Source organism: Sebastes fasciatus, chromosome 7, assembly GCF_043250625.1.
Source record: "Sebastes fasciatus isolate fSebFas1 chromosome 7, fSebFas1.pri, whole genome shotgun sequence".
NCBI classification, from domain to species: domain Eukaryota; kingdom Metazoa; phylum Chordata; class Actinopteri; order Perciformes; family Sebastidae; genus Sebastes; species Sebastes fasciatus.
Window position 1 is genome coordinate 2726097 of NC_133801.1, and position 15854 is coordinate 2741950.

A 15854-nucleotide genomic window follows, 5' to 3' on the forward strand; every position below is an offset into this window, starting at 1 on the left:
AACTGAAGAAGCTTCTTCTTTGTTCTATTAGACTATGTTCTAAATAGATATATGCACCCAGCCCTACACTGCAAATCAAACAGTTAAACAATCGAAGGGCTGAAGCTAGCGTTGAGGACACCAAGGTCACGTATTTCTTCTGGGAAAGTATTAGAAGACAGCTTGAAAGTAGTTTGCATGCCACAGTTTCACAGATAAAACACATGGTGGATGTTGAATGCAGATTCTGTTACACAGAATATACTTTGACTGTTTTAGGCAAAGAAAAAAAATCAACTAATCAACTAATTTCTTGAATTTAAACTAAACAAATAGATTTAGAATTGGTGAACCGGTGCTTTATAGACAACAGCCGCTGTTGCCATTTTGGACTTAAAACGCCAATGAGTCTGTGTGTAGAGAGATGTCTGTCTCGACTTCGCATGATCCCATGGACAAACTTCACTGTCTTTTAGAGGCTGTAGCAGGTTTTAGAGCTAGAGTGAAGGTAGATATAGCATAAACAATCTATAAAACCTAAAGAATCCATCAGTACCAACCATGTCATGCTAGCTTGTCCGGAAGGAGGTTAAATAACGCTCCAAAGTTAAGTGCTAAATTTTGGTGAGGAAAATCTGGCATGGCCATTATCAAAGGGGTCCCTTGACCTCTGATCTCAAGATATGTGAATGTAAATGGGTACCCACGAGTCTCCCATTTACAGACATGCCCACTTTATGATAATCACATGCAGTCTTTTTTTTTTTAAATGCAGTATAAATGTGTTATTGTCTCCTATTCTAAAATGGTGTATTTGAATATTTCTGCATACTGGGGTCCCTAAACAGTCTTGTCATTCCATAAATTGTGTCTCACTGTAAAGCTGAGGCTCTGGTGGATCCAATGAGCCCAACTGTATTCATGTGTGATGATGTTAGTCCCCATAGGAGACATTTCATTGTAGTGAGACCATTTTTTTAAACTTGACCTCACTGTATAAAATGGATAATCTGCAGGTTCCAGCTTTCAGATGATGTACACCACTTCTATGTGACATCAACTGTTGACCTAGAGACCCCCTACACCCCCCTAAAAAGACAAAGACAGGTCTATTGTGGGTCTCAGAGGGTTAAAGTAGAACTACATAGGATTGCGGTTGAGGGAAACTGGGCTCACACTGAAAGTCAATCATACTTCATCACATAATAACATCAGACCCATGGGATCCAACCGTGAACACATATTCCACGGTGTTATTTTTTGTCATTTGGCCTCGGCACCCTCTCTGGGAATTGAACAGTAATTTGCTGGCCAAAACATTGGACCTGATGACTGGTAATAATGCCGGCGGTTCAAACATTCACCGTCGTCAGCAACAAACACGGGAAAGTCTATCCCCCCTCCCCCGCCAAAGTCCCTCCAGAAAACACTCGACAACAGCGATGACTTAACAAGAAGTTAATAGCTGTTGAGAACAGCGAGCAGAGCTGCACTTTACACATTTCAATTATGTTACTTCATGGGCAGCAGCCTTGTAGTGTGTGTTCATTTTGTGAGTGTGTGTGTGTGTGTGAGTGAAACGCTCACTCGTGCACATGGACAAATTCAGAGTTACACCAGCTGGTCCAGAAGTTTTGTGTCTCCGGGGCAGAAATAACCCATTACAGCCTTTTTAATAAATGCAGGAGTGTTTATCAGGAACCTGGCTGCTTCTCTGTCTGCCGGTCGCTGCGACATAAATTGAAATTGATTACTATTAATGGGGTTCAAATGTTACTCTGTGCCAGGAGAGTAAAATGACTCAGTGCACTCATGCAAACACATATAATAAGAAGAATTCTTTACTTGTAAAAACACAAAAGGCCAAACTAGAAGTCCTTTACGGGGGCCGAGGCCAGGAACAATGAAACACTAAACAAGTCAAACATAAATAGGAAACAACCTCACTTTAATTAGGCAGGTGTCACAGGTTAAACAGCTCTCCCGTCAGCTCCATTGTCTTTATACATCACGCTATCTTGGTTTTTGGCCGGACATAGTCCCACGTGTCTACTTCCTCTAACTTCTCCAAGGTGGTCTCTAGCTCTCCCGTCAGCTCCGTTCTCTTTATCCATCCATGGTCAGCTCCATCGGGGCCGTTTCAATGCATTTAACAGAAATGTCAGTATATGGGTGCTCTATAGTCGTAGCGTCGGCCCATTTGACCACGGAGACGAGAGCGACGGCCGGCTCCACCGCAACGTTACCGCTTTACGATAACGTTTCCTGTCCGTGACAGAGTTAGCATGCAGCTTTAGCTCTGCTCTGTCTAGCTCTGCTTTTCCTGTCAATGTGTGAAACCCAAAGTGTTTCCATCCTTTACTGGATGTGTAGTGTTTACCACGCTGGATTTAACATGTCAGGGTGCAGGTCGTATCCACGACGACCCTCCAACGTTTTCTACTTTCTCGTTTCAGCTTGCTGAGGTTTGTTTTGGTTGACGGATACGGAACGGATATGACATCACGTTACTCAGACTACAACAATAAAAGCGGTAACTTCCTTCTCCCTCAACATAGACTGAAAATGAAGCAAATATATCGATTCTGGCATTAAAAAATCTATTTCTAAATTGTTTCTAAATGTTTGGGGAGTGTGTGTCAATAATAAGAACTTCAGATTTGCCTGAATTTGTCTTCTGTGTGTGAATATGTGCTTTCACGCTTTCAGACGGTCTTTGAAACAGAGCAGCAGAGCAAAGATGAGCTCAGCAGAGGAGCAGTCGGAGGTCAAATCCCCATTCTGTTCGGGAGGCGGTAAAGGCTGTAACATTCACCATCATCTACTATCGACGTGCCCTCAGGCAACGTGCCAAAACCCCCCCCCCCCGGCAGCTCCAGTGGAGCTGCAGTACCGACCTGGTCGTACCGGGCACCTCCCAGCCGGGTGAGAGCGGAGCTTTAAAAGCTCCATTAAAGTGGGGGGGGGGGGACCAATACAGTTCAACATAACATAACTCAAAATGGTTTATTTTAACTCTGATGCTTCAGTCTAAACAAATATCCCCTTTTAAAGAGATGAATATGTTTTTGTCTCTGGGACATTTAGAGTTCATGTGCAGAATCGGTTGCTGCTTTTATGAATATTCTTCCAGTATTAATTATCCCCATTTATTACGCAACAGAGTCCTTGTTTTCTTCATATATGTCAGTGAGGCTCGCCCACAGCTCCTGGGGTTGTGGGGTAACATGACCCTGTTTGTTTCACAGAATAGGAATAACATTTTAGATTCATTCAATGTTTGATATATTTTACATAAAGAGCGTTATATGCACGGTAAATTACAGTGTTCAAACTACACCGTAGCTTCTGGGGGAGCCCTATGTTTGAGGGGGTTTCAGGGGCGGTGAGTTTATGAGAGCCTGTTTGAAGAGAAACTGCGTATGTGGTTTGGTGAAAGTAGCTGAGGTTGCATCACACAGAGCATGTGCTGTAAGACTGTGAGTTAAAGGAGGCCATAAACATCCATCAGGCTATAAACACAGCTAGAGCTGTACATTATATCAGACCTCAGTGCACTCAGACGTACTGTACTGGTGAGGTAGTCTGTCTTGGTCCAACAAGGCCATGGTCAGAGTGTTTGGGTTTCTACTGACAGACCAACATGTGCTGGCCTACTGTAGTACTGTTCCTGTAAGTGCACTGGAATGGACCTGGAAGTGTTGGAGAACTGCATGGCATTTATTTTGAAGGCCAAAGAAAACAGGAAGGTGCTAAATACAAACACTTCTCTTTGCATTTCTGGTGTAACGCTCCCTCTCTCTGAAGTGTGACCTCGTGATCCTGACCTGGCCAGTTTGTGCAGGTTGGAGAAGATTCCCTCGGGGACGTTCTCTATGAGGTTGTGGTCGAGGCTGAGGGTGTTGACGCTGACCAGCAGGGCGATGGTGTCCCAGGGGATGTCCACCAGGTTGTTGTAGCTCAGATCCAGGTCCTCCAGAGTCTCCAGGAAGTCCTGCATAGGGGGGCAGAGACTGTGAGAATAATCAAAGATTCAAACTTTTACTGTTTCTTCAACATTAAAAGCATCTTTAACTCACAGAAAGCATCATTGTAACATGGATCAATAAATGATACATAATTCACCTGTGCTCATACTGTCATTAATACTGCACATATACTGCACATGTCAAGAATTACTCATATTTCATTTTTATTTATACTATTCTTGCTTTTATATTAGGGCTGTCAATCAATTAAAATTCGTATTAGATAGTTTATCAAGAGGGAGATTTGTCAAGTATTTAATCCTCTTATCAACATGGGAGTGGGCAAATATGCTGCTTTATGCAAATGTATGTTTATATTGATCATTGTAAATCAATTAACAACACTAATCAATGACAGATATTGATCCAGAAACCCTCACAGGTACTGCATTTAGCATAAAACTATATGCTCCAATCATAACATGGCAAACTGCAGCCCAACAGGCAACAACAGCTGTCAGTGTGTCAGTGTGCTGACTTGACTATGACTTGCCCCCAAACTGCATGTGATTATCATAAAGTGGGCATGTCTGTAAAGAGGAGACTTGTGGGTACCCATAGAACCCATTTACATTCACTGATCTGGAGGTCAGAGGTCAAGGGACCCCTTTGAAAATGGACATGACAGTTTTTCCTCGCCAAAATTTTGCATCCGTTTGGATCGTTATTTAACCTCCTTCACTACAAGCTAGTATGACATGGTTGGTACCGATGGATTCTTTAGGTTCTGTATTTTCATATGATACCAGTATCCGACTTTTCTTCTGCCTTTCTTTCAGACTTTTTTTTTTTTTTTTTTTTAATTCTTTTGGACATTTTTCAGGCCTTTTTCAAAACTTTTTATCGGACGTTTTTCTGACATTATTTTGGACAAAACCCCTCACACATTCACATATCTGGAGGTCAGAGGTCAATGGACCTCCTTGAAAGTGGCCACGACAGTTTTTCCTCACTAAAATTTAGAGTAAGTTCGGAGTGTTATTTAACCTCCTTCCTGACATGCTAGTATGACATGGTTGGTACCAATGGATTCATCAGGTTTTTGTAGATTCATATGATACCAGTATCTTCACTCTAGCTTTACAATTGAGCTCGCTGCAACCTAACAATTGCAAGTTGCATTAATGCATTCAAGAAATTAGGGGCGTTAAAACCAATTTGCGTTAACGCGTTATTATCACGTTAACTTTGACAGCCCTACTTTATATTTAACACACATAATAGATCTCACTTCTCAGCATTTTATATTTACTTATTTATACTGCGGTTATACATTTTTACATATTTCTTATATTTCTAATTTCCTGTTTTTATTTTCATTATTTATTCATATTTCTCAACATATATTGTGCAGCCTTATGTACATCATTTACACGTTACATACTCCTTTATTTCTATTTTCTTACATTTCTTGATGCTTTTATATAAAGAGCAACTGGAACGTCCCAATTTCCCCTCAGGGATCAATAACGTATTTCTGATTCTGATTGCCGAAACAAACAAAAAACACCCCCCCCCCCCCCAAAATGATGGGCTTTAAAGCCTTCTTAATGTTTTCTTATCCAAAAGAGAAAAAAGACAGACGTATTGAAGAAAATTGAAATTGAGGGTTGGATGGACAGAGATAAAGGTAGTAAAGGAATAAAGGGAGAAGAAGAAAGACAGATAAATCTAGTGGAAGAAAGGAGGAGGAGAGGGAATAACAGAGAAAGATCAATTACCCCGGTCAATGTTGTGCACTCAAAACATGTTGTTTTCTCTAATTGCCTCCATAGAACTCTCACAATCAGTGCACTGTTGAAATGCCACGAGTCAGCACACATTACAATGAGCAAAATACAAAGAGGGAAACAGAGAGGGGGGGGGGACTAACAGGAAGGAGAGCGATAACAGCCTGTTGATCAGCCAAAGCGTTGTTGTCGTGGCTGTAATTGCTCTCATATTTCACACAATCGGGACACTGTCTGAATGTCACAACGCCTCGGCTCTCATTACAATAATCTCTGCTTTACTGCTTCCTGAACAAAGAGGAGCTCATTTTCTTAACGACAAAGGAAACTTTAAAGAGCTGTGAGGAGGAGGAGGTTCAAAGAGCTCTGTGAGCGGAAAATCACTCCTAAATGGCCCCAAAAAACTCATCAACGCCGTTCTCTCTCCAGAAGAAGAAAACGGCTGAAAATGACTGGTGTTTACGCTCCGATTCAGAGAGGAGGGAGCGTCAACAGCCAACAGCCCTCATGAACAAACTAAATAGGTTGTTTGTCAGTCAAAATAAGTGTTATATGAGTCATATCATAATAGTGTTTTGTGCTCTGCCAAGGTTGGGCTAAGGTCCAGAGGCAAGATTTTAGCTGGTGCTCGCTACCGGGTTCTCAATCAGTGTTATTTTTGTGCATACAGGATTGACATATAGCCTCTTAACCTGCTTATAATATAGCTACCATATTGACCTTGATTGTGAGAAACCCTCTTTTTATCCAAGACTCCTTTTGTGAAGAAGATTTTTTAAAGATCAAACATTTTTTTCTAATAAAGCAAGAATTAAATCTAACAAGCACCGATCAGCCAAAACATTCAGACCACTGACAGGTGAAGTGAATTACATTGATTATCTGGTTACCATGGCACCTGGCAGTGGGGGGGGGGGGTGGACCAGTCTGATGAATTTACTCAGCCTCCAAATTCTCCAGATCTCGATCCAATCAAGCATCTGTTGGATGTGCTGGACAAACAAGTCCGATCTAAATATATCCTCCTCAGTTCTTGTTTCACTCGGCCTGCTGTTAACCCTCAGAAAATGATGGTGGATCATCTGACTGGCATTAACTTTACCGTCGTTTGAAGGCCGTTGCAGGTTTCAGGTTTTAAGAAAGTAGACACTCTGTGGTATCATACGAATCGTGAGATTGTGATGAATCTGTTGATACCAAACATGTCATGCTAGCTTACTGGAAAAAGGGCTAAATATCTGTCTTTACCACAAAGGTAATGCAAACAAACTGAATTTCATTTCATTTCATTTAGAGGTTCTGCTTTTTGTTTAATCTTAGTTGTATTCATGATCTACATAGAGAACTTAAATAAAAGCAATACAATCTGTGTAAATGGTATCTGAACAATGAGGAGGCAGGAGGGAGAGATGAAGGGATGAAGGCAGGAGAGAAAGAGAGAAGGTGAAATGGACGGAGAGGGCAGAGGTTCAGAAGGTCCGGCCCATTAGTGGGTTCAGAGTTCACGTCTCTCTTCATGAAAGTCCTGCAGAGGCCTGAGAGGCGGTCCTAAGGGGACACTTTGGTGCTTTTAATGAGCAGACAGAGGACAGCATCACTTAATGGAAATGGGAACACAGTTTATTTCAAAAGGGGGTCCGGCTGAGCAGAGGAGGCCGGCATGGCTGGCTGGTCCTGTTGGACTTCAGAGCCATTTCCACACTTGACCCCTCAGCGCCACAACTAGTGTGAAGAGCTTTAATTGACTTTGCAATAACTTTTCATAACTTAGGAATCCTGACAAATCCATCTCTGAACGTTCGGGTGATGAACAGCACCGATACAGAACATTCTCTCCTTGAACTGTACTTTAAATTGATTTTGGTCCTTTTCAGGGCAATTACTTCATTACATTATGAAATACTAAATTCATGTTACCCAAACTCAATTTGTAGCAAGAACCATGTCTCCATATTACATTCTTAGTAATGTGTTTTACTTTTAAAATAGGCGATAGTCTCCTCTCCCATTGCTGGTAGACCAGCATGCCTTACTGTTCGTTTGTTTTCTGGTGTGTGACGTTCGACGTCACAAACATGCCAGAGTACAGGGTTGGTAAACAAAGACGGTTTTGATGAGTTTTATTTTGTTTCGCTTTACCGCACCGTTGTGACGAAAAGAGAGCTGAGCCGGAAGGCAAAGCTCTCGATCGACCGGTCAATCTTCGTTCCTATTCTCACCTGTGGTCATGAGGGCTGGGTCAGGACCTAAAGAACTAGGTCCCCTGATGGAGCTGTTGCCCCCGCGACCCGATCCCGGATAAGCGGTTGAAGATGGATGGATATTTTGTTTCTGTCGAGTTTGAATGAAGTGTGTTTCGACTATCAGCGAGGTCAAATTGCTGTTTCTGTCAATGGAGTCTGGCGGCTTTGAGGAGAGCAGATTAATCGTATGTTGTGTACATTAATAAATTATAATAATTGTCCAAATCCCTGTTTATTTATTTATTATATATTCACTTCAACGCACGTCACATAACATTATGCCGGATAATGGGCTTAATTAGCGTGTCCACCCGGGTATCATGTTTCCATCACTGCCAATCGGAGCTGGAGCCGATAAATACCCGTGACTGCTGTGGAGACATTTGTCCCGGAAAAGAATGCAGATCGTGACCTTTCCCACTAAAGACAAAAGCCAGGTGTTAGTGGGGTTTTAGTCCAGTGGGAAAGGGGCTTAAGAAACCTAGTAGTAGGAGCAGTAATCGTAGTGCAGTGGTAGAGTAAGTAGTGCTACTGTAGCTTTAGTAGCAGGAGTAGTCTTAGCAGTGACAGCTATATAGTATTAGTTCTAGTTTTTGCAGCAACATCTGTACTATCTTTATTCAAACAGTCGGTCTCCAGATGTGTTTGTTTCGATATTGTGTATTTTAAGAGTGACAGCATTCTGGAATGTTCAGTTCAGATTCTAGAACGCGTTGCGTGTTTCAGGTTTAGTGTCGGTACCTGAAAGGATCCCTCCGATATGCTGTGCAACTGGTTGTTGGCCAGGATGAGGTGCCGCAGGTTCACCAGGCCCTGGAAGTGGGAGTCGTCCAGGGAGGTGAGGCGGTTGGCGTCCAGTTGGAGAGCGTGGAGGTCCTGGAGGTCAGCGAAGGCGTACGGCCGGATCTGACTGATGGTGTTTCTGCTCAGGGTCAGGTGGATCTGGACACAAACATGAGAACCGTCTACTAAAAAACACTGGATCAACTTTGTGCCACCTCACTTTCTCCTCTTTTTATATCTCTATAAGATGATTTAATTTAATACCAGCAATAATTCAGTAAGGTTTCACTTCTGTCATACACTATAGCATGGGTTAGAGTGACACCCTTTCTGTTCAGGGGAGGTCAAAGGTCAGGGTTAGCAGATGAGCCATCGCCCCGTGATAATTACAGGATGGCCTTTAAACACCAAGCCACACCGTCGCCCTTCATTAATAACGATATTAGTAATTAATACGAGAGTACAGCGGGTCAGTAGAGATAAAATGGTTATACAATAAGCCTGGGCTTCATTAATAGATACTAGTACTACTGGAAAACACGGCGCTGAGGTCGGGAGCTGCTAGATACGTCCACATGGAATACATTGATGTGAAGATGCAGAAATATATTCTATTAACACCTGAGAAAAAGGTCAATCAACACCCACACGGTTGTAAACCTGCTTTGGAGAATCGCTGTGATCATCTGTAACGCTCGCCACCAAATGACTAAAAAAGCTCATTTCCCACGTCGCCCTGTGTGTGAGCAAACATCATCTGTACTGTTGTGAGAGGAAACTTATCCTCCAAACACTAAAGGAAGTCTCCAGCTGTGATGAGTGTCACTTCTTGGCGTTTGAATATCATGTTGGTATTTCTGCTGAAGCCTCTCCAGCTCCGTGAAGACATCATAGATTCCACCTCAGTCAATACGTTGTGTTGGGAAGGAGCAGATGTTCTTAATGTTTTCTGCGTTCAGTGTGGAATAAACATGAAACTCTCTTCAGTGTGTTTACATGTTTCTGACGGCACTGAGAGACGAGCAGGTTTTTTTTAATCAGACGGCTGAATGCTTGAAAAAATCTTCCTCGGATATTATCTCACTCATCGCTCATCATCGTCTGTGGAGCTCGGCTCGTTCCTCAAGTTATTCTGAAGTCAAGTGATGCAATTTACTCTTCTGGAGTACCCACTTCGCTCAGCCTTCCTCGTGCACTTACGCTTCAAATAGTGACGTCCTACATATCCCAGAATGCCTTCTGATAGCTTCTGCTTACACATGAGGGTTTTAATTTAGTGCAGGTGAAGAAAACATATTTACTGCAAGAGAACTAAAGGAAATAGATATGTTTAACGTTCTGTGAAGACACGTCTTAGAGACAAAACAGAACTTTAGCATCACAATAGCTGCAGTTCTCAGCCCCCGATGACGAGTATAACTGCAGATGTTGACCGGTGAACACTGTTTGGCAAAGGCTCGTCAATCATTTTAGGATGCAACACATTTTTGAGTCCAGAAGTTAAAGGAAAGGTTGTGATGTTTTGACATTGGGTGGAATAAATTACTTGCTTGTAAATTATATGAATCCAAAAAAGACGCCACCTGACCACAAACTATTGAGGCCAAAAATATTCTTTGAAATTTAAGTTTTTTGTTTTTACAATATCTGCACAGGGAAAATAAAGGCAAATAAAAGATGCTTTCTTCGCTTTCTACGCATCATCACCGTTAAGAACATCAGTCACATCGTTTAGCTTTCACTTATACATTATGTCACTTAAAAGCAGACTTTATAAAGTGCTTGTTGACTGCGGTAGCCTCCTGGCAACCACAGAAACAAAACAGTTTGACCATATCTGAATCAAACTGCTTAGCAGAAATTAGTGATTGTGCAAATCAAAATAAACAGGAATGTAAAAGGCGTTTAGAAAAGTGAGCTCTGACCAGGCTGGACATGTTGGCGAAGTCGCGGTGCCTCAGCGTCGTGATGAAGTTGTCCATCAGCCGGAGCTCGGCCGTCTGCCGGTCGATGTTGGGCGGGACGAAGAGGAGGCCCGTCTTGGCGCACAGCACGGTGTAGGACGGCAGCAAGTTCTGGCAGGTGCACCGCTTCGGACACAGCATGGAGGTGGTGGAGGAGCAGGAGGGGAGGGAGGACAGGAGGACAAAGAGGAGGAGAAGGAGGAGGAGAGGGCAGACCGGCGAGGAGACGACATCCATGGCTACGCTCCCGCTGCAACACAGAAAAGAGACGCGACAGCAGACGTCAGTTTGTGTAGCGCTCAAACTGGATGTTAAAAATCCTGCAGGACACAAAATGCTTCGCCCAAATCGCCGTTTCTTGATTTTAAGATCTTATTGTTCAGCAAAGATAGTCATCTTTCCCCCCACTAATGCTGCTGTATGACTCTATAAATGATGATTATTCTGCACAGTGAAGCAGCATGTGAGATAACAGCTGCAGAGAATGTGAAGTTACTGCGTATAACAGGACATTTTCTACGCTTTCAATAACTTTTTTTTGCAGCTTAGAACATTATAGAAATCCTCCCTTTAATGGTTTCCCAGACTTTACAGACAAGAGGAGCCCAGAATACCCAGAAAAAAGTGCTTGATGAGAGAGAGGAGGATGGATAAAGAGGGGAGGCAGAGAGAGGGAGGAGGGGAGTTAAAGAGTCTGTTGGTGCAGCCTGTGCTTGGCTTTTCTGCTGAGTAAGTTGTCCTGGGAAAGTGAAAGTAAACATCACTTATAAGATCAATTAAGCTCAGTGCACTCTCATGATTACAACATTAGGAGAACATTAAAGAACACAAATTACCCTCTGCATGATTATCTGCCTCACTTCATAAATTTCATAGATGTTTTTTGTGCATAAAAATGAGGCTGAACTTTTCCAGCCGAGGCGATAAAGGAATACATTTACATTGATATTGATTTCTCTCCATTCAGCTCGGTGGAGCTCTGAATAAATTCACACGAGGAGAGAACACACAAGCGGGAGTGACATATGGGAAGGCATGCACACACACACACACTCATTCATTCATGCATGCATGCGTGCAAACTCCCACATGTACACACTCACTAAAAAGTTCCCCTGAGTTAGATGCTGAGCGACTGGAGGAAGGTCGATTGCGAATAACAGCGGAAAGAGACGCGCTCTTTTATTTACGCTGCTGAAATATTCACACTGCGCCTCGACTGCAGAGCAGAATACAGAAGAGGAAGTGTGTGTGCACATGTCCTCATAACGGGGGTAGAGTGCAGGATACGGGCTAAATGTGAGGAAGTAATGGAATGAGATAAATTCAGTGGAAATGATCGGGAGGATTCAAAAACCCAACTGAGACTACACTCAAAATGTCAATGGGTAATTGAAGAGTGAGCACAGGACGGTGAATGTGAGCACGGAGGACTCGCAGGCGACGTCAACTGGAATTCACTAATTTGTCACTTGAATGAGAAGATTTGGAGTTCAGTCGGGCTGAAGGTGAATAAAAAAAGTTTTATTGGAGATCACTGAGTTCCACATCCACCACTCAGCAAAACAGACTTTAGTGCAGTGGTGGAAGAAGTATTCAGATCCTTTACTGCAGTAAAATGACTAATACCACACTGTGACAATACTCCACTACAAGTACACGCAACTACAAGTCCTGCATTCAAAACCTTACTTAAAGTTACTGTGAGGAACTTTGAACTGACTATGAAACAGTCTCAGTGTAATACTGATGCCTCTATACGACCTACAGAAGTCAAGAAGACCATCAGAGAGAAGATCGGCTATTTCTATATAGTTATTCTTAATGCTCATCGTCGGTGACACCGGGATCGGATTCCGAGCAAAATCACGACTCAGGTTCACCAGAAGCTCCTCCAGCTCAGACTCCAGAACCTCCTCCAGCTCAGACTCCAGAAGCTCCTCCAGCTCAGACTCCAGAAGCTCCTCCAGCTCAGACTCCAGAACCTCCTCCAGCTCAGACTCCAGAACCTCCTCCAGCTCAGACTCCAGAAGCTCCTCCAGCTCAGACTCCAGAAGCTCCTCCAGCTCAGACTCCAGCTGGGCTTCGACAGCGACCAGCCCACCGCGGACAGACCTAGATCCAGCTTCGCTGCTGCCTTCCACCTGAAGTCGGAGCTCTGGCGGGAGGTGGAGTCGGCGCCCGCCGGTCCTCGCTGGGAGCCGACACCAGGCTGCTGGAGGCCCAAGCATCTTGACTAAAAACTTACTATTTAAAACACTTCTGACTGACCTTAAGGTGAAAGTGTTTGTAAGGTTTTAGTGAAGTTGCATGTGTTCGGGAAGTAGTGACTGGATAAAAGAGACTTGGATTATACTGCATCAGTTGTTTGAGAGTTTGTATTTGATTCATCGAGACTTTTCTCAGTTTTGGATTCTCCGTTCAGCCTGGAGGCATGAGAGAAAAATAAAGTTCTCTTCAAGAATTCAAGGTAACGCTGGGTGAGTAATGTTTTTCTAATGGTCATTTTACGGGTGAAGTATTCCTTTAATGGAGCAGTGTGTAGGATTTGGCAGCATCTAGTGATGAGGTTGCAGATTGCAAACACGTGAAACTTCTCTCATGTGCCAAGCGTGTACAGAACTGTGGTGCCCAACGCAAAAATGTGAAACCTCTAGAGCCAGTGTTTGGTTTGTCCATTCTGGGCTACTGTAGGAACATGGCGGCCGGCTCTGTGTAGAGGACTCGTGTAGATATTAACTCATTTTAAGGTAACGAAAACACGACAACTCTTATTTTCAGGTGATTAAACAGAATTATTAATGCTGTATTCCCAATACCGATTCCGATACCTGAACTGTTTTGTGTTGATCACTGTAGATATAGTAAATAAGTTCACAGAATTGGACCTTCATACAGTTAGAGATGTGTGTGATCTGAGCATCTCTAAGAGCTGATTTGGATCCTGACAGTTGTTTAAGTGGAAGCGTATCTGTCAAACGGATGTTACGAGCTTCAGAAAGGTGATCAATCATCTCCACCAGAGACTCACTGTCGATGTATCAATGCCGTTATGAGATTATCCTTTAGATTGTTTTGCAGTATATGTAGGTGCAATGTGACGCTGCGTCTCTGAGGAACGCTGCGTCTCTGAGGAACGCTGCGTCTCTGAGGAACGCTGCGTCTCTGAGGAACGCTGCGTCTCTGAGAACACATTTAATTTGTTTAGTCGGGTCAGCTCAACGTGAGAAAAATGTGAAGCAGCTCTCCTCTCTCTCTCTCTCCGTCGCCCTCTCCTCCGTCCTTTCATCACTCTCTCCTCGACATAAAGCGCTTCTCATTTCAATTACATCGCTCCTGTTCTCCACCTGCATCCTCCCGTCATCCCTCCGTCTCCTCTCTCACTCTGTTCAGCTGTTTCCTGTCATATCTCTCTCTTTTCCAACAACATCCCTCCATTCTTCTCTCCACCCATCCTCTTCATCATTCTTTTGAACCACTGCTTCTATCCATCCCTCTGTATCTGTTCCTCCATCTCTGTCGCTATAAGATCAATTATTCCTCCGTCTCTACAAATAACCTCCATCTCTCCCCCACGTTCCTGTCTCTGATATCTCCCTCTCTCCGTCCCTTCATCTTTAAACACATCATGTTTAATAATACATGTATATATGCACATACTGTATCTATATATATATGATGAAATGACATCCATGTGGGTTGTCTGTAAAGCGGAGAGAGCGTGTTGAGTGACACATCCTGGTTTCCTAAATGAGATGATAATGAAACGTGTGACTGTACGCTGACACGTTCATTTACATGCTGATTGAGTTTCAGGCCTCGTGGGCCGGCGTACAATAACACCGACTTCCAAACATACAGAGGCGCTAATGAGCCTATCAGCATGTTCATTCTTACTTCTATGAAACTCATGTGGAATTCATCCATCACCTCCATTAATATTACACAGTTATCTTTGCAGGGTAGCGGGGGGGGGGGGCGGAGCCTATCACAGCTCACACTGGGCAAGACGCTGGAGAAGCTGCGGCCCCCACATGGCACAAGAAGTCCTCTCAGATATTATTATTATTACTTTAAGACAGCGGTCAGCAACCGGCAGCTCTTTAGCTCCTCTCCAGTGGCTCGCTGTGGATTTTTAAAAATGGAAATGAATAATTGTTTACATTTTCATTTTTATTTATCATTGTTGTAGGTCTATGGTACGACGGTACGACGGAGTATTAGGACCACATTGAGGAAAAAAATAAATCTGAGATTTAGAGAGTAAAGTCATAATATATAATATTATATATAGTAGTAATTTCACGTGGTATTTTCTTTTTTTCTCGTAAAGTTATGACTTTATTCTCGTAATATTCCGACTTTTTTTCTCGTAAAGTTATGACTTTATTCTCGTAATATTCCGACTTTTTTCTGGAAATCTCAGATGTTTTTTCCCTCAATGTGGTCGTTTCTCATAATTCTGTGATATAATACTGCAAAAAAAACAAAAGGAATACCGCGATATACATTTTAGGTCATATCGCCCACTCCTATCTCACATTAGCACATCACAATGTCAATGCTGAAACGATATGTATATGGTGCAACCCTAATGGCAATCCATTTCACTCTAAAGCATAGCATGCTAAACTAAAGACAGATAAGTGAAAAATGACCTGCTGGTGTCACAAGTCAGAGAATCACCAAAGTCAGTGGGATTCATCCTGAGGGGAACATGCACGTCTGTACAACATTTCATGGCAATCCATTTTACAGTTGTTGAGGTATTTTAGTCTGGAATACAGGAGCGGACTGACCATCATCGCCACCACTAAAACAACAATCACTAGATGGGATTGCAGAATGGTTACGCCATCTTCCTGTGCCAGAAGCCAATGCTAACAGAAGTAGAGACAAGCGTGGATGCTCAGGTTGTGGCTGTGCAGTATGTCAACTCACAGAAACTCTTAAACTGACATTTTACAGCTTTAAAGCTGAGTAGTAATAAAACAACTTTAAATTCATGAGGCGCCGACGGTGGAACAAGTTGAGCTACACCAGCAGGGTGAGAAGGTCAACCAACGAGAGGATGTTTACTGCTTCTAGACAGAGACAACACGTCTTATTAACAGGGACACACACACA

General features: G+C 43.0%; 1 protein-coding gene across 6 annotated transcripts in view; it reads right to left on the bottom strand.

The window, feature by feature from the left end:
* The window catches only part of LOC141771100 (leucine-rich repeat and fibronectin type III domain-containing protein 1-like protein), a 389487-nt gene that overhangs the window by 48933 nt on the left and 324700 nt on the right, over positions 1–15854 (bottom strand). For all 6 annotated transcript variants that reach the window (XM_074641026.1, XM_074641023.1, XM_074641022.1 and 3 more), the window contains 3 exons: positions 10689–10977; positions 8722–8922; positions 3807–3973 (listed from right to left, as the gene is read on the bottom strand). In XM_074641026.1, coding sequence (XP_074497127.1) covers positions 3807–3973; positions 8722–8922; positions 10689–10964 — 644 coding nt within the window. In that variant the 5' untranslated portion in view covers positions 10965–10977. The remainder of the gene's footprint in view (positions 1–3806; positions 3974–8721; positions 8923–10688; positions 10978–15854) is intronic.